This window comes from Podarcis pityusensis (genome assembly GCF_964106645.2).
Source record: "Podarcis pityusensis genome assembly, chromosome: 6".
Lineage (NCBI taxonomy): Eukaryota > Metazoa > Chordata > Lepidosauria > Squamata > Lacertidae > Podarcis > Podarcis pityusensis.
Genome location: NC_138030.1, coordinates 38,466,476 through 38,484,878, shown reverse-complemented (window position 1 = coordinate 38,484,878; position 18,403 = coordinate 38,466,476). Strand labels below are relative to the sequence as shown.

The 18,403-nt window shown below is 43.0% G+C and overlaps 1 protein-coding gene across 2 annotated transcripts in view; it reads right to left on the bottom strand.

Annotated features, from left to right (window-relative positions):
- PLXNA2 (plexin A2) overlaps nucleotides 1-18,403 on the bottom strand; it is a 403,964-nt gene that overhangs the window by 77,191 nt on the left and 308,370 nt on the right. For both annotated transcript variants that reach the window (XM_081009779.1, XM_081009778.1), the window contains exons 15-17: nucleotides 13,081-13,217; nucleotides 6,651-6,818; nucleotides 2,350-2,443 (exon numbers count right to left, since the gene is read on the bottom strand). In XM_081009779.1, coding sequence (XP_080865905.1) covers nucleotides 2,350-2,443; nucleotides 6,651-6,818; nucleotides 13,081-13,217 — 399 coding nt within the window. The remainder of the gene's footprint in view (nucleotides 1-2,349; nucleotides 2,444-6,650; nucleotides 6,819-13,080; nucleotides 13,218-18,403) is intronic.

Genomic DNA, 18,403 nt, shown 5'->3' with positions numbered 1-18,403 from the left:
TTGGCAATGGAACAGCAACACAAACCATGTTTAAAAATTAAACCTGCTTTGAACAAAAGCACCCCAAGAGTACCTTGTTAAGGGGGGGGGGGACTGAGCTAGGGAGGCAACTTCTTTGGATGCTATGAAAGGGAAGGAGCTCACAAGAACTTGCAGTGGTACAATTATTATCATTTTAGAGGTATGACTGAAAGCGGACCTCTAGGTGTGGACCCTTAGTTACTGAACTCACGGAGGGCATCCTAAGAGCAAGGAGAAACTATGGGGAAATGCAAACATGAACTACATTTGCAAGGCCCATGGGCTATCTTTCACACTGACCTGGGGCAGGGCAAATGTGTGTGCTTAAAAAGGCTCTTCATCTCTTGTTTTTATGAGGCTCTGATAGTTTCACAATGGCCCCCAGGGTAGCCTCTTTTCATAAAGCAGGTGTTCAGGAGGGGTGGACTCAGTGGAGACACCACTTCCATTGTGTCTCTTTCAAACCCTCTCTGCATGTTTACTTAGCGCACCTCTCCCTTCTGCTGAGGGTTTTGTGTGTGTGTTGGATGATATATAGTGGGGCCTCACCAATGACACCAGCCCATATGTCTCCATTGTCCTCTGCTTAATGCAGTTTCTCCAAATGACAGGGCTTTGTGGAGCAAAGTAGGAATGAGCCCTCTGTGATAATGACTCCCTGCCCTAAAAAAGTAGGTTCACCTGATGTCCCCTAAGATGTGACTGCACAGGGGGGTCACTCATGCAGTTTAACTCCACATTGGTGATGTAGGGTACACTCTTCAGATATTATAAAAAGGTACTATGTAGAGTGAGCTATTCTGCACAAACACAATTCTTTTCTAGATGCACTGCACTGCCCACACAGACCTCACAATTCCAGATGAAGAAGAATCCAGCATTTAGCTTAGACACTGCATGGCCAAGTGAGTGGATCTTATCCTGGAAAAAGTCATTATGCACAGGCATGTGCCTTCCAGGTAGTTGTCTATGCAAACCTTCTAGTGCCTCTGCGAAACCAGTGAAAAAGTAGCCACATGCAAATACGAATCTCATGGTAGTGAATTACAGTTTTCCCTTCCACTGTACAAAGTTGTTTATTCCATTTCTATCCCACTGAGCTCTTAAGTTACCTCACAACTACCCTGTGAGGTAGGGCAAGCTGAGCAATTGTGACTTGCTCAAAACTATTCAGGGAATTTAACAGCTGAGTATCAATCTGAATTTCCCTCTCTCGTAGTGAAATCAAACATTATAGCCACTATGTGAGACTGAACCATTAATGTTCACAAATGGAACTTGTAAATTTGTAGGGTTTAGATGCATGAATCTGCAAGGGCCGATGGGCAAGTTAAGTCAGTACTAGTTGCTAATGGGTAAAAAAACCCACCAAATGAAATAGACTTCATTTGATTATCCATCTCCTAATAAAATGTCAAAGGTTATCACAGTTAATAGCCTATCCTATTGAACCCTTTTATTACAACAGAAAGCTGTGTGAATGCATCTACTGTCTGGATTCTTTGGAATCTTGTTACTTACACCTGAGATTGAAGTGTTATTTTTAAAATCCAGTTTTAACAAACAAATCATCTGAATGATAAACAATGGCAGTTGAAACCTTTTAATACAGAGATACTTTTATTTAAATGGCTTTAAAGATTTAAAGTAGTGTTAGTTTCAGGGTAAATGTAAAATGAGACAGTAATTGGAAGGTTTCTCTTCTACTTTTGGCGCTCATGGGAAATAATTGTTTTGTTGACTGTATGTTTGAAAAAGATCTGCAGAAGCTATGGGTTGTATCCAATCAAGTTATGTTCAGATCAGACCTGCTGAAATCAACGGACAAGTTAGTAATGGCTTCCCTGATTATGACTAAGTGTTTATATTACATTTTACCTTATAGTCAAATGACTTACATTAAAATAAGGTATGTTCCAAAGGGAGTTTAAGATGGTGCATCATCTAGATTTCACTTCACAATACTTTTCTTCTCATGTAGAGAAGTGATGTTCATAAGAGTGAAATATGCTTGAAATTCTCCCACTGAATGTAGACAACTGAGGCTGAAATCCTGTGCACAGTTGCTTGGGAATAATTGCCACTGAACTCTACAGGATCAGGTTGTTAGTTTTCCTGTTCAAAGGACTTCTATGCACATGACCGCTTGTGATTCATGTCTCTATGTCTTGGACTGTAAGTGTAAATTTGTAACTTTTTGCAAGCGAGCAAGCTAGTAAAAAAACCTCTGTAGAAATACAATTTATGATGACATGGCCATGTCCACAAAGAACCATGCAATGAGTGGATTAAGGCAAGATGAAACCATTGGCAAGAGCAACTACTTACATTGACAGACTCTTTGCCATTGTACTTCACTCGGATCCTGGGCTCTTGTATGACATCCAGGTTGGACCCTGTGACAGTCAGAGGTGTGTGGCCACTGTGGGGAAGCAGATGACATTGGGTTAATAAGGTTTGGCAAGGGGGACTGGGGCAGAGCCCATTGCCCATGTTTCTGCCAAATACAAATGCTTGTTGAACTCAGCAATATGTTTTCTCCAGGCTGTATAGGAACTAGGTGACAAACCGGATTAATATACCATCACCCTGACTCTGGCTAGAGCTGTCTTGCAAGTTAATTGGATTTTCTAGTATCATCTGTCCCCCTAGTGGGCAGTCACCTCTCCCCGTAACATTTCTTAGGGTTGGCAGGAAGAAAAATATAAAGATCCAGGACTAAATAAATAACAACAATGAATTTGTTAGAGTGCTTAATGGTTTATACAGTGATGCATGCTCCGAAGAAAGAGAAGTGTCATATTATATAGCTCTTGCAGCGAACAAGTTGCTGTTTTGCTAGCCTTCCTTCTTCTGTAATTCCCAGCAAAATTATTACACACAGGGCAAGAATTTACATGGAAGAAATGGTTGTCAAATAAGTGAAAAGAGGACTATGATGGCCAAAGCAAGTGACAGCAAAGCTGCTCATCAAGGAACTTGAGACCATTTCCTCAGCTGAAACACTCAGCACAGCTTAGCACAGCTCAGCTCATTTGAAAATCAACCAGTAAATTTCTTTTTAACCTCCGCAGTAGCAGAGATGTCAGGGAGGAGCAGGGAATTATGGTTGTTCCACATTAGAAGTTAAAAAAAGACCCACAGCCAATCCAGGCTGCTATAAACACTGACCTTATGCAGAGCTTCTTTGGAATAGGCTAAGCACCGGAAAGTGACTTTAACATATGAAAAAAGACAACAGCCCTCCTGTATTTGAGAAAACCAGCCTCTCAAAATTCCTACGCAACTTATGAGTGCCTTCACAATCACACTTAGCCCAGTCTGAGTCTATGACTTGGCAGTCTACTGAATCACTTCTGTGCAATAAATGTTATCTTCAGTTTCTCCTGCAATGAATTTATAGTGTACCAGAGATCTGCTCAGCTCCAGTTACTCAAATTCTTCTCCCTCCCTTCACCCTATTCCTGGCCTTAGGCTGATGAGAAGGTTGGCCACTACTAGCCAAGTCTTTATTTTGTCTTTCCTACATCCAAAAAGCCAAAGTTTGACATGATCTAGGGAGGCTCATTATAGTATTCTTATGAGTTTAGAGTAGATTGGGGAACTGGTCAGGCAAGTTTCTTTGAAGATGAAGACCAGCTGGCCACTTTAGTACCCTGCCCTGATGAGCTTTTCAAAGTGATGAGCTGGGTTGCAATAACTGCATCTAGGTGAGAAACAACCAAAGGGGGTGGGGCGGGGCTGGACTGGAAAGTTGCTGTGTTGAGTGAGTTGGAAGCTGGAGGGGAGATGCCGCAAGAGCTGGTGATAGAGACATGTCTTGCTCTGTGCTGGATCGAAAACTGTGACTAATAGAGAAGCAATATATTATGGGGTGAAATGCTCTAAAAGCCCCTCCATCTGATGCTCAGGCTGTGTATATGTGTATGTAAGACCACATATCTTCAAGCACAGTTCCTCTGCCACTGAGTGCACAGAACTAGTTTCCCTAAGGTGCTAGAAGTGGAAGTTTTAAAAAGTTCTCATACTGATTTTCCCGCCAGTATGATGTACACAATGTTCCCAGTGATGTCTAGAGTCAAGGCAGAATCTCCTCTTAAGATTTCACTTCTGCTCATTTATGTAGGGAACATTTCCACCTCCCCAGATGTCCAGTTTTGTTTTCAGTGTGAAACTAGTGTATAAACATTTCATCCTTTGCGTGCAGCTCTACAAAAGCTAAAAAAAAGTTACAGCAGTGAAGAAACTGACCCAGCATTTTAGACCCAGCATTTAGTCTATCAGCTCCTGCACTTTAGAGTGCTCCTGGAATGTGTAGCTGTGCATCTTTAGGCAACTGGTATGTTTTGATCAGCTTTTTTTTATTTATTTTGACTCTCTGGTGCTCTTAAGAAGGAGGCCTTAATGAGCAATTGTGCACTTCTTCAGCATATGGGAGCGATCACGGGGCTCCATTTGCTCTCCCAGAATCTTGTCACAGATTGCCATGGTTGTAATTGCCTCAGTAATTACAATTGAGTTAATAACTCTTATTTTCCAACTCAGGGAACAGGGATGTTCTAACTGCCTAGCAATGATGAATGCAGGTCTGTGGATGGGAAACATACTATTCCATATAGTTTGTACTTTTGCATTATGAACAGGAATGAAGTGGGATTCCACTGCCCCACCAGACAGACTTCCGAGCTTCTGCAACTACATAGGAACATAGGAAGCTAATTTATACAGAACTACTGTTCAGAGGCCCAGCAATCATAGTGCATTGCTCTGAGGGGCCTAATTCATCAATATGCCCAGGTCATTTGAGTCCAGAAAATCCACAAGAATGGATGTCCCAAGCTTCTTGGAAGATCAGACCTCATCCATAAATCTGCAGTATTTACACAGGTGGAATAAATCCCCAAGGAGCCTGAGAAGCTGGGTGTTGACAATAGCGAGTAAAGCAATAGAAGGGAATTATAGATAATAGTCCTTTTTCTTCACATAAGGGATTTGGCTTTACTGAACTGAGTCATAGACCATGTTTTCTTTGCCCTGTGTGTTTTTAAATTAGTGTTTTTAAAGTTAGTGTTGATTCTAGAGTCATCACCAATATGTTTCGAAGGGCTGAGAGGGATAGGAAGCGGGAGAATCTGCAGAAAGTGACACACAGTTTAGGCTTTCATAATTCCTTAAAACTTTAGCTGTACTTAAAAAAAACCACACAAGTTGAATGGACTCTTGCACTGTCATGTCTATCAAATATATTTATAGAATTTGCATCTGCAAGGAGGTATCTTCAACAAGAAACTAATTCAATCAGATTTTTCCCTTCTTGGTTTATAGAAAGAGGCATTTAGAGAGGAACTTGGAATGAATTAAAAACAAAACAACCACCCCCCATCATTATTTCAGTATAGCAATTATGAGCAACTGTTTCAATTGTTTTCAAACGATGAAACACTTCAGCAGATACTAAAGATGCTTAATGGGTTTTGCAAAAAAATTATTTTAAGATTACTAATATCTATCCCTTTTATTAAAGACATTTGTGGAGATGAGTATTATGTGTGCCTTTTATATCTGCTCTAGAGAAGAAGCCAATATAATGACAATTCTTTCCCACTCCTCCACACCTAATATTTGTTTTATTTGTTCTTTTTGGGCTTGGAACAGGCAATAGCCTGGCCAGAGGCACAATCTGATGAAAACGCTAGCACCAAGACTGAGAAGATCACTGCTCATCACCCATAGTATGCATGCTATCAGCTGTGTAGCCAAGTATGCTACTTTGAACTATGATACCCCAGGATACCAGAGTGAATCTGCAATTTCAACCTATTTCAAGTCCCAATTACACACCTAAAGCAAGGAATCAAAATGGTATTGTCACATGAAACATAGTCTGACTCATTTTACCACACAATCATCTCTGTTTTTTAACTGCTACATGAGGTTGGACAACTCTCTCACTGAGCACCTTCCTCAAAGAATGGTTGAATTCTCATAGAACTGAAGCATGATCCAAAAGGAGACATTTCAATACATTTTGACTCACTTGAAGCCCCACTGACTCCCAAAACATTGCAGTCCTTGCAAAAACTGTGGCTTTGAACCAGGGACTTCTTAAGCATATCCGGCGCCGTGGTGCAAAGATCCCTCCGGTGCTCCCCCCCCCCATTTCCCAGAGTTGTCGAGCTTTTCCCAAGCCTCTGTGGGGATTGCTCTCCTCCTGCAGAGGCTTGGGAAAGAAGCTGCACGCCCGCCAGCCATATAGTTGGTGGGCACAGCTTCCATCCTAAGCCTCTGCAGGGATTGCTCTCCTCCCGTGGAGGCTTGGGAGGCAAGCTGCACACTCGCCACCCATATGGTTCATGGGACACAGCTGGTGGGTGTGCAGGGAAAGGGGGAGGCTGCCAGCAAAGCCGCACAGCTCCCCCATTCACTGGGGCACCCCTGAGAGGCCAGCGCCCTGGCATAATGCGCCAGTAAGCCCAATAGGAAAGACGGCTCTGCTTTGAAGCAATCCTTCCAAAACTACAACCAGCTTTGATAACTTTCACCACTGTTGGGAAGCTGGGGGATTAGCCATGTCCTAATTCTAACCATTTGCTCTCCTGGTGCTCCTGCTGTTAAAAGACTCCAGTTACCTGGCAATGCTCCACTCAGGATCAATACGTTGAACTCTGGGGTCATCAATGTACTCAAACTGCAACATGCTCTCTAACTGGGCCCGGTCCACACTGACTGAGACATGGACAGAGCCAAGGCCATGAGTGGAAGGTGCCGACACACACACAATTTCGTTTATGGACCTCCTGTAAAAGAGAAGAGAGAAGTGGAACCTTTAACAAATAGGAAGGCAATCAAGGGGCAGCTAACAACAAGCACTCAGGATGACCCACAGATAAAATAAATTCATTGGGCTTACTCTACCAAAAACAAATGGGTGACAACCTTTGTGGAGAGATGTAGTGCCTACCTAACAGATATGGTAGCTACCTGAAGGCACAAGACAAATAATGCTGCAGTACAAGGACTAACCAACTGAAGGCATTACAACTTTTTGCATTCAAATGATACAACTCATTGTAATATTAAGACTGGAACTTGGTCAGAGTTTTAAATTTGCTGTGGTGTTTCAAGTGTTCCAAGCATGTGGTAGAGTCCTATCTATTCAGCATCAGGTTGCATGTGGGTCCTTGCTGGATTAAAAACACCCTTGGGTGAAAACCGTTTTTCATGGAGGTTAGGCAAAAGACTGACTAATGTGTATGTGTGTGAAAGAAGCTGGGATGGAAGGTTTGCATGCCTCTGTACTCCTGACAGTTTGTTTCTCAACGGAAACAGCCTTGGATGGGTGTAGGTTTGAGAAAAGAAATGGGCAGGGAAGGGTTAATTAAGGGCGCTTCCAGACTGTCACTATATTTAGGTGGGAGTCAATCACATCCTGACAAATTCCAGGCTGCGCAATTAAAGCTGATTTCGAGCTGTTGCAAAACAAACCTGCTTCCTCGAAAAGATTGAACTTTTAATGATAAGGAAAGTGATGGGACAATGAACAGGCAAGTGTGGGATAGCACTTGCTTGATGCCACATCATCTAATCTGCCTGCAAACAAATCAAGATGAATTAAATAGCCTATGTTGCCTAATCTTTCCATGAACAAATCAGGTGAAAAACTCATTAAATAGGTTGTCTAGAAGTGACCACTTTCTGCTGTTAGTCTGCTCAAAATCAACCCCAGCAAAAGATATGGAGAACCTGTACATTTCCCCTAAGGTTGGGAAAGCAGCTAGGAGAGAGGAGTGATTCTAAGCTAGCAAATGTCAGGAAAAGAGATAGTTAAATCAGAAGAATTGCATGCTGCAGTGAGTATATGCCCCAGAAATACAATCCTGATGTGTAAATGTGCAATCATACAATTAGAATTCTGAAGGTTCTTGGCCTTCTTAAGAAAAGCTGTAATAAACATGATTAACCATAATATATTAATAGTAATACTGCTTGGGTCAAGTGTGATGTTGGCACACAAAAGCAGCAGGAAGATTCAGTACAAGGTATGAGCTTCAAGTTAGTCTACAGTGATAAAAACATAGGTCATGTTGGAGCTGGGTCAATAGTTTCAGCCCAACTTTGGGGGGGGGGCAATTTGGAAAGAGGGAGGTTGAAAAGAGACTGCTCTCAAAAACTGGGGTGGATAGGAGAAATCTCATGAATACTTCAGAGGGGTGGAGCTTGGCTTACTTTACTTAAAAGTGAGGTGGTGACAGCAGCAAGTGTATGATGTGACAGGACTTCCTTATCCTGCCATGGGCATTCTGGCCAGCCCCAAGCCAGAAAATGAGACAGGAGCAGCTATGTAAGACTTTTCAGACTTAAAAAAAAGAAAGAGGAAGAAATATTACCACCTCATTTTTAAGTAAAGTAAGCCAAACTCTCCCCTTCCAATGCAAAAAAGGTTCAAAGAGTTCTCATGCTTCCCCTTCCAACAGCCAGTAAGCATTCTGTTTTAAGGATCATACAACTCAAATTTATATGTGTGTATCATGAGCCCCACTTCCCTTTTGGGACAGGCCATGGCTTGGCAGTCTCAGACTGAGGAGGAGGCGACAGAAGTGGGGGAATTGTGGGGACCGGGTATGGAGGATGAAGGTTCTCCCATTTCCACCTCTTCTGCTGAGTGTAGAGCCTCATTAGGAACAACCCATTAGGGATGGCTGAGCCAGAGGTGGCAGGGACTGAACAGGAGTCAGAAGAATGAGTGCATTTCTATTGCCAAGCACTGTGCACTACTTCAACTGATGGGAACAGATTCACTCGCCCAGACAGAATGCATTCTCGCAAGGCAAAAGCGTCTTATGAGTAACCTTGCCACACCTCATCTATAAAAACATGACAGGAGGGGTGTGAGGACTTGTTGGGACATCTTTGTTGTTTCTGCTCAGTTCTAAGTTTCTAGCCTGCCTCCTGAATTATTGAATCCTACTGCTATTGAGTAAAGATCTCTAATGTGCAGTTAAGAGCCTCTGTTGATGTGTTTTTGGCAAGAGTCAGTACATTCTCTCTCTCTCTCTCTCTCTCTCTCTCTCTCTCTCTGTGTGTGTGTGTGAGAGAGAGAGAGAGAGAGAGAGAGACAATAGAAGAGGAAGGAGGAAGAAAGGGTAACAAGAGAGAGAGAAGGAATGGAAGATGCAAAGTAAAAAAGGAAGACTAAGTAGAGTTGTAGAAACAGCTACAATTATTTATCTTGGGCTTCAGAAAAAGTCAACTCTGCTTAGAGCTGAATGATTCCTAGCTATTCTCTGTCATGTCCTAGCTATTCCCTGCCACCAGTGGCCTCATGTGAGTACAGGCATTTTAGCATGCTAGAGACCAGACTTCAGAGAAGCCTGCTTAGCCCTTGTGTGAGATCCAAAGCGACACATCACTGCTGGCAAAGAATTACTGCAAGCTCCCTGTGATCAGTTAATTAGCTTTCTGCGCTATTACCATGTCGTCATGGTGAATCTCCCCACTCCTCCGATCAGAGGCAGGAGAATAGAGGGAAGCTGTAATTATAGTGAATCTCATTAGAAACTGCTTCATCTAATCAGTCTCCCTGCACATCATGAGTACATGCCAAGTTCATCACCTACAAACCGTGCAATAAAAAAGAGAGAAGGGGGTGGGAAGAAACAGGCCATGTTATGACCTTGTATGGAAAGGCTGGAGTAAACAGCATACTGCTGGATTCTCAGCAGTGTTAGTTTACAGGTTATATGGAGTAATTAGATCAGTGAATTAGGAGCAATGCCTAAATATAACCATTTATTTATATGGATTATTATGCTGGACCAAGTCTGGCCTTGGAAGCTAGATTTGAACAGCACACTGAAATAAAATATTCTACAAAAATTCTACCTACAGACCATTATAAAATAATAATTTTGATTACCAGGAAAACTATTCCCTCTAGCCTTGGTAGCAGAGTTGTAAAGGCTTACTGGCAGCTATGTCCTTGAAACCTTAAGCTGTTCAAACGGGACATTCAACATTCCAGAGCCCTGGATGGCCAGAAAATTAAAAGAACGTATTCCTTCTACTTCTTGTTACAAAAGTGGAACCCCCAGGGGGTACTCAAGGGCACGAGGTACCGGCACCTCTTTTTGTTGTTGTTAAAAAGTGTGGCACTTACTGCAACAACTTCATGGTGAGTACTGGCACCTATTTTTCTAGGAAAAAAGCATTGGCTACGTCCCAGCACTAGTTTCCAAGAGAGCTTCTACACAAGTCAAGACTTAAAAAGAAATCGGAGAACCAAAGGCTGTGAAGAAGAAATCTCATTTACAGATATTGTAATGGTTCTAGGGGTTGCTCATGCGTAAGCCGGTGCTTATCTCCCCGGCTGAGTGCAAACACCTGGGTGGGTTGCCTAAGTGAACCTTTTCGGTTCGGACAGCCACTCACCCGTGGCTGACTCAATCGCTGGCAGAATCCGTCAGTGGGCGTTTCTTAAACTTCTTCCAGCAAAGAAGCTCTTTGACGCCTAGTCTCCTTCTACTCTCTCTGCGCGAAAGCCTTCCGCGCAAGGAGGACGTGGGCAACGGAGGACGCCTACTCTCCCCGCTGGTCCCAGGCAAGGAGTCATGGGACCGCCTCGCCGCTTCCCCCATCTGCCCTCCTTCTCCACTGGTGCTACGCTGATTCTCTTCCCCAGAAGATGGGCTGCTTCTCCCAATCCCTGGACGCTCTCTGGAATCCCTCTGGCTTTTGCTCTCTCCCTCCAGCACTGATGGCAGTTCCCTGACATCCACCTCCTCCTCAGGACCCCCCCCCTCCACCCCTGGCGCGATCTTCCGATACAACCTCCTCTCTCTCCTTGACCGACGATGCGGGGAATCCCCTGAAAGAACTGTCATCATCTTCTGAGGATTCAAAACCAACCTCCCATCCGCTCGGATCTCTTCCCGCTGGTTGAACCTCCCAGTCTGATTCTTCTCCCTCGGACACCTCCCCTCCCTCCTCTTCAGAGGCAGGAAAACCCACAAAGTCCCCTTCGTCGTCTGTGGGTCCAAATTCTTCCTCCCAGAATCTAGCTAATGGTTTGGGCTTACCTGGGAACAAACCATGAAATTCTTCCACCAGATACCCGTCAGTGATTGATTCTGCAGGGACCCAAGTGTTTTCAGACCTAGGTTCCCCCTCCCAGGCTACCAAGTACTCTACCTGGCGACCTCGCCACCTCGAATCGAGTATTTCCGTAGCTTCGTTACAGTGTTCCCTCTCCTCTACCCGCGGGTGGGTGGTAACCCCTCCCTCCCGTCCCGGGAATTCCCGCCCCTCCCTGTAAGGTGAAAGTAGGGATCTATGGAACACCGGATGTATCTTCATGCTGTCAGGCAACTAGAGTTTAAATGCCACTGGGTTAACCTGCTGTATTACCTCAAAAGGCCCCAGCCGCCTAGGCTGCAACTTCTTGCACCCTCCCTTTAGGGGCAACCCTTGGGATGATAACCACATCCGGTCTCCCACCCGTATGGCCTCCCCCTCCCAACGGTGCCTGTCTGCCTGCCTCTTGTAAACTTCCTTGGCCCGCTCCAAGTTCAGCCTGAGTTGCTGGTGTAAGGCCTCCATTTCCTCCACAAATTGCTCAGCCGCAGGTACACTCCATCCTTTCTCCCCCCGCCCCGGGAAGGCCCTGGGGTGACACCCGTAATTGGCCATGAAAGGGCTCATTCCCGTGGACACGTGTTCAGCGTTATTGTACGCAAATTCAGCCAAAGCTAATTTCTCTACCCAATCGTTCTGCCTCTCGCTGACATAGCATCGTAGGTACTGCTGGAGTATACCATTCGCTCTTTCGGCTGGTTTTATAGCAGGTGAAAGGAGAAAGCAGAACAGGCAAGTGACATTGTACTTCCTCATCTCACCAAGTTCCTTCTATCTTACAAACAAGCAACAGATCCAAGTGGGGAAAATAGACCAAAAGGTGGAACCTAGCTTTCCACATCCCTTCTTGAACAATGCACATACATTTCCTACTCCTCTGAGCAACTATTTTATCATTTTTACTGCAGTTACATTTATATCCTACATTTCTTCCATCACGGAACTCAAGGCACTGTGCACAAGTACTGACTGGCAGTCCCTGTCTAGTGTTTTGCCAGCCCTGTCTGGAGATACCAGGGACTGAATCTGGGGCCATTTGTGTGCCACACACATGCTGCTCCACTGAGCTGCAGCACCATATGACTTCAGACTAGGCCCCGAGAGCACTTTTACTGTGAACATATGACATGTCCCCCATACTAGGACATTTGAGGTGGGGATGGAGTGCCATTGAGCATAAGAGCCTCCCAAATTCCATAGCTCATCATGAAGCCTGGAAATAATGTTTTTCGTATTATGAAATATTTGGAACAGTTGATAAAAAGCTACACTAGTACTACAATGCAGAAAGGCATATGTCAACAGATGCTTATTAATGATCACTGTAGCTCATATGAATGGTGCATAAATCAGGGTGTATCTATCAATGTACTGTATATTTTTAAAATGACAAATAATATAGTATGCATTTTTCCATAAAGAGTAAAAGTGGTGAAATATGGAATTCATCCCAGAAATAAAAACAGGTATTTGTTGGTGACAGCTCAAGTTTCAATAAGAAAAGACTAACACTTTATCCTTAGTCTCTGTCAATTAGAACTTTCCCCACCATTCTGGCAACTGCCAATCTTCTGCTACATCTACAATCAGGATACCAAAGTGGAAAGAGATGCCTATAGTTCTTTCAGGATTGCATTTACTCATGAGACGAGGGGGGTGGAGATACTTTAAAGGGATTTTTACAACAGCAGAACATGCTTGGGATCTGCAGAAGGGGCAGGATTTTACTATATGAAAATAAAGCAATGGATAAAATGAATAAACATTAAACGGGCTCATTGCTATGCAATGCTCATTATTGTCAGTGACAGGGTAGCTTAAGGTGATTAAGAAGATATTGGGCATATTATAGCTGGAGTAGCTGAAACGCTGCCCATGGAAGCACAATTACAATAACACACACTGATATCCATGGATCAGCCCCCTTACCCATAAAACTCGCAGGTCTGGTTACCCAGCAACACCGATACACTGCTGCCAGCCCCTAGAAAATGGCCAGCGATGGTCACCATAGTCCCTCCTGACTCTGGTCCACGGCTAGGACTCAAGGTGCTCACTGCAGGGTTCTTGGAAAGAAAGAAAAGAACAAGATAATCTGCTATGGTGTGATGCTGTTGCATATAAGACTACAGCACTAAATTGCATTTCTATGTGAAGGTAGGTCCTTTGGTTGAAGACATGAAATACATGACCAAATACAGCTAGCAGGAAGAGTTTGTATCCAGTTGTATTTCTTTCTTTCTGCCCCTCCCCTCAAGTTTCTTTAATGTAAATAACTCCCCCAATTTGGTGCTTGGATGTGGGAAACTGCTGTCCATACTTCTGCTTGTCCTGTGCCTCAAAAGCACAGATCTGAGTGGTTTTCCCTTTGCTCTAATCCTTTCCCCACTCTTTAGTGCTAAATTGGAGCAAACATCAATCCAGAGAAAACCGAAATTGCTGTTTGCTCTGACTGAGTGCGAAAGAAGGGTTTTCCCTGGGGGAAAGCAGTGGGACAAAAGGAAGTGTGGATAAACCCTGAGGCTCAAAACATCACAAAACAATAAAAGTTGCTTTGCTTGGGCCTAGGCACTATTGTGAAGCCTAGCCATGTCACAGGATTTTCATGAGGAAAAAACACTGCTTTGGACTCCTTGGACAAAAGCAATGGAAGACATAGTAACAATAAAATAAAACCATCAATGTCACAGATCACAAAAATATACATAAACATAGAAGTTTTATGAACTGTTAGGATTTGAAATGAAACTATTTTAGAGACTGCATTTCTCCCCGTGCAGAACTAAAAGAATTAACGTGTCAATCAGCGTGTTCATAATTAGTGACTGCTGCTTATTCTTACTAAATAAATCTGAATAAATCAGGTACAGCTTTGTTTTTAGTCCATGGATATAACCAAATTGTTTAGCTAGTCCTTTCCCCACAATGACTCATATCCACTGTTGGGCAACATCCCTTCTGAATTCCCTGAACAGTACCATCTTTGTTCAATAACAGACAGTACAGTGAATATGACACACTTCATACTACATATAGTATGACAGACTCTCAGATCATGGTATTTCCCAGAAGGCAGCATCCAAACTGCCATATAAAATCAACTCAGTGGTCAAACTAATCCAGTGCCCTGGCTCTGAAAAGTGACCTACACTGAACGTTTCAGATATGCTTTCCCCAGCTTTGGGGGATTGGAAGGCATTCAAAGAGGCTATATAAGGAACAATCAGAGGGATAGGTTTTATCCAGATATGAGACTTACATCTGGGCCTGAGTTTTATGCTACATAATGATGCTCTAATGACAGCATTGTAGTCTAGGTAGGTGATTGAACTCAGTATAAATAAGTGCTTATCCCAGTTCCTGCCTAGCCTACTGAATGGCTCTTCTGTGTCATGATTTCTCTCCTCTATACAATGTAGATAATGATGCTGACTTCTAGAGCAAAATGCTCTGAAATCTATCAATGAAAAGCACAGCATCGTTAATATTAAATAGCACTTAACACAGAGTGGTTACAGCCCTGAACTCCTAAGAAATGTAAAATGCACAATTCTATGCAATTTTAGATAACAATGGACAGGATGGCTATTGCAGAAACTGGCAGACTTTAGGTCTCACATGGTCTCCAAGGTGTCTTAGTTTGTTAGGCTATTTTGTTTCAGTTTTGAAGATTCTGGCCCTCGTGATATATCAAGCCAAAATAAGGAAAAGGCTCAAAATTATGAGGAACAGTAATAAGAAGCTCAAATTATTTTTGCTTGTTATGATTTCAAAGACAAAGCAAGGTTTTTGAGGGTATCTCCCCAGAATATAAATACTGTAAATTAAATGTAAGAGACCTAACATGCTGCAGTTCTCCATTCTTGAAGCTAATGTGCAAATTAGATTAATCCCGCATAATGAAGTATTCAAATTAGTTATGACTCTCGCAGTATCCTCTGGTGCTAAACAAAGTCGCCTTTCCTTGGGCCAACAGTCCCCCATGTTTTGGCTAGCAGCCAATTTTTTCACTGTGATTCCCCATGTATTTTCTGATACACTTACCGATTATTATGCTGGGATAACAAGCTCTGTCTACATAAACAAGGAATTTCAGGGTGTTTCAGTCAGACACCCTTACTAACTCTCTTAAATCACTGTTTTCCTCTATGAATTGTGAACATCTCACCTAGAGTCACAACCCTGCTGCTGCTTACGTAACGGTTTGTCCAAGGATGAAAGGGGGAGGATTACAGAATTTACCTTGCATGGGGTGATTGACTCCTATTTTGCTTCAGTTGATTACTCACCTCTTGAATCAGACTCAGAAGACTGTCAACCCAATATAACTGATGTCTTATGGCCAAATAAAATGTGGCCATTTTACATTTGCTACTTCACGTCTAACCTGCTCACACATACATGTATAAAGTGGGAAGGGTGTCTAACTGTCACATCAAAAAGGAGCACTGGTGTGGAGAGCTAAACCTTTTCTCCTCTGGCCTTTTGATCAAGCTCCTTTTTCTCCTGCCAGATTTAATACCAGAGAAGAGGAAGACTTAGACAAAAGAACACAAATGCTGGACTAACTACATGGAATCAAGGCAGTGCAAGGAGAAGACAGTGGTCGTAATTCTGCTCCCCTTACCTACACATTGCCTTTAATGTTCAAATTAGACATTCTCTGCTTTATACATGAATGGGAAAGACATGTGAACAAGGAAATGGGGCAGCTGCCATCATATCTAGTTTGGCCGTAAAACATACAAGCAAAATCTGTTTAGTGTCAAGTATAGGAAGAGAGTGTTGAAGCTGAGCCCCACCTTCTGCCATCTCTCCATCTCATTACAATATTTAAGTACCAGTGACTTGCCTTTAGGAAGCCTGTGCCAACAGAGAAGCAAAAAATATATATCCAGGCAACAGGAGAAGGCTTCTTCCATTCATAAAAAGGCCTTGCAATGCAAAGGATGATAACTTACAACATATGTTGAACAAGTTGCTGCAAGGTGTTACATGGAGCTTCATCTTCACAACTGCCTTCACTCATGCACTGGCTATTACTTTACGTGGCCCTAGACAGTTGGCCTTCTGTACAGTAAAATAATTGTTGTTCAACAACAAGCAGTTTGACATGGACCAATACAATGAATGCTCTGTGCCTCTGGCACTAGCGACGTGACTTCTTCTGATGCTGAAGGGTTTGAATACAAAAGGCAGTTCTAAGCTGGGCGAGGAAGTCCTATGGTCGGCTTGCCAGATCAAACTCGGCAGACTATGTTACAGAATATCATTACTTCTATTAGACTATTTAGAGACCTTACATAAGAAACTGTGAATGGTCTCAGCTCCCTTTCTAATAAATTGTTGGAGGTGAAACCTGCCTCCACTGCAGGCACTATTTGCATAGCTGTCAACGTTTCCCTTTTTTAAAGGGAAATTTCCTTATTCTGAATAGGATTCCTCGCAAGAAAAGGGAAAAGTTGACAGCTATGACTATTTGCTATGATACAACATCCTTTTCCTTTCCTTTTTTTCCTTCTCATTCCTTTCAAGAAGCACAGCCACCCTACACTCCTCTTGCTCACATATATTGCCTGCTTCTCCTAGAGTGGGAAGGGGGCAGGCCTCAGGCCAGGGGCCTCTGGGCCTTTCTATCTGGCCCTCAGAACTCTCCCCAGACCACACTCCTCACTGACCCTGCTTCACACCTGAAGTGTTTTTGCTTGACTGGGATGAGTCCACGAATTCTGATAATGCTTTTTGATTACTTGGAGGATTCAGAGGAGTGTGTGAGTGCATGTAGCCTAGGTCACATAGGCTTAAAAAATCAGATTACTAGTCTATCCCCTGCAACTGTCCTAGAAAAACTGGGACATCCTGTTTTTTCCTGTGAGAGCACAGCGGCCATTTTGGGCACTGCTCTGGATTCATTTTGGGATGTTTGGAAGCACTTACTCTATATAAAAAAAGCAGCTTCATGCAAGCCCTATATGGTTACTCTGGATAAAATTATCACTATGGATCAGGGATAGGCAACCTAAGGCCCGGGGGCCGGATGCAGCCCAATCACCTTCTCTATCCGGCCCACGGACGGTCTGGGAATCAGCGTGTTTTTACATGAGTAGAATGTGTGCTTTTATTTAAAATGCATCTCTGGGTTATTTGTGGGGCATTGGAATTCATTCATATTCCCCCCCCCCAAATATAGTCCGGCCCACCACATGGTCTGAGGGACAGTGGACCAGCCCATGGCTGAAAAAGGTTGCTGACCCCTGCTATGGATGGTTTTCAACTAAGGCTTACTAAGAAGAGACCCATTAAAATTAAGTTACATGACTAAGTTAGTTACAGATGGGTAGCCGTGTTGGTCTGCCATAGTCGAAATAAAAAAATTCCTTCCTGTAGCACCTTAAAGACCAACTAAGTTAGTTCTTGGTATAAGCTTTCGTGTGCATGCATCTGAAGTGTATCTGAAGAAGTGTGCATGCACACGAAAGCTTATACCAAGAACTAACTTAGTTGGTCTTTAAGGTGCTACAGGAATGACTAAGTTAGGTCCATTAAACAGGTCTACTCTGAGTAAAACTTCTATGTTTATCAACAAGCAAGGCCTCTCAGTTCAAAAATATGCCTGAAAGTATCTTCAAAAGCAGGCTTTAAGCTCTTTAAACAATTTTGTCCTTAGCCTCTGAGGCAGCCTTTAAAGTTATGTCTTGGTTCATCTCTAGCACCCATGGGTGCATATTTCTTTAGGCTTTAGCAGGATTTCTTTAGGCTTAAGGAAGACTGTGTGCTTCCTCAATGAAGCGCTCTCCCCCATCACATTACATATAGCTTTCTTGATGCAGCACCAAATGCACTAAGATGTCACCAAAGCAATTCCACCATTGCCTTGGTGTTTTAGTAATAAAATTAGAAGGCACAATAAAATAAAATATAAGAAGTAAATAAAAATAATAAAATGTTTTCTGCTAACTCTGATCTCTTGACTCCTTGTCTTCTGCAAGCTGTTCATGTGCCACCATTAAAGTAATATTGTGCCACCACTAAATTAAGTTTCCATTCTAGCATGTTGCTCATAACAGTGATGGGAAGGCAGGTGCTAACTGACTCATCTATCAATTACTATACAAATTGTGGACAATTGGTAAGCACTAGCATGCAGTCAACACAAAATCAATGAGGCTGGATAAAATGCCTTGTTTAGGCAAAAGAGGGAATGCAGAAAAGCCCCAGGTGCGACTTGCAATCATATGAACAAAATGGTTGA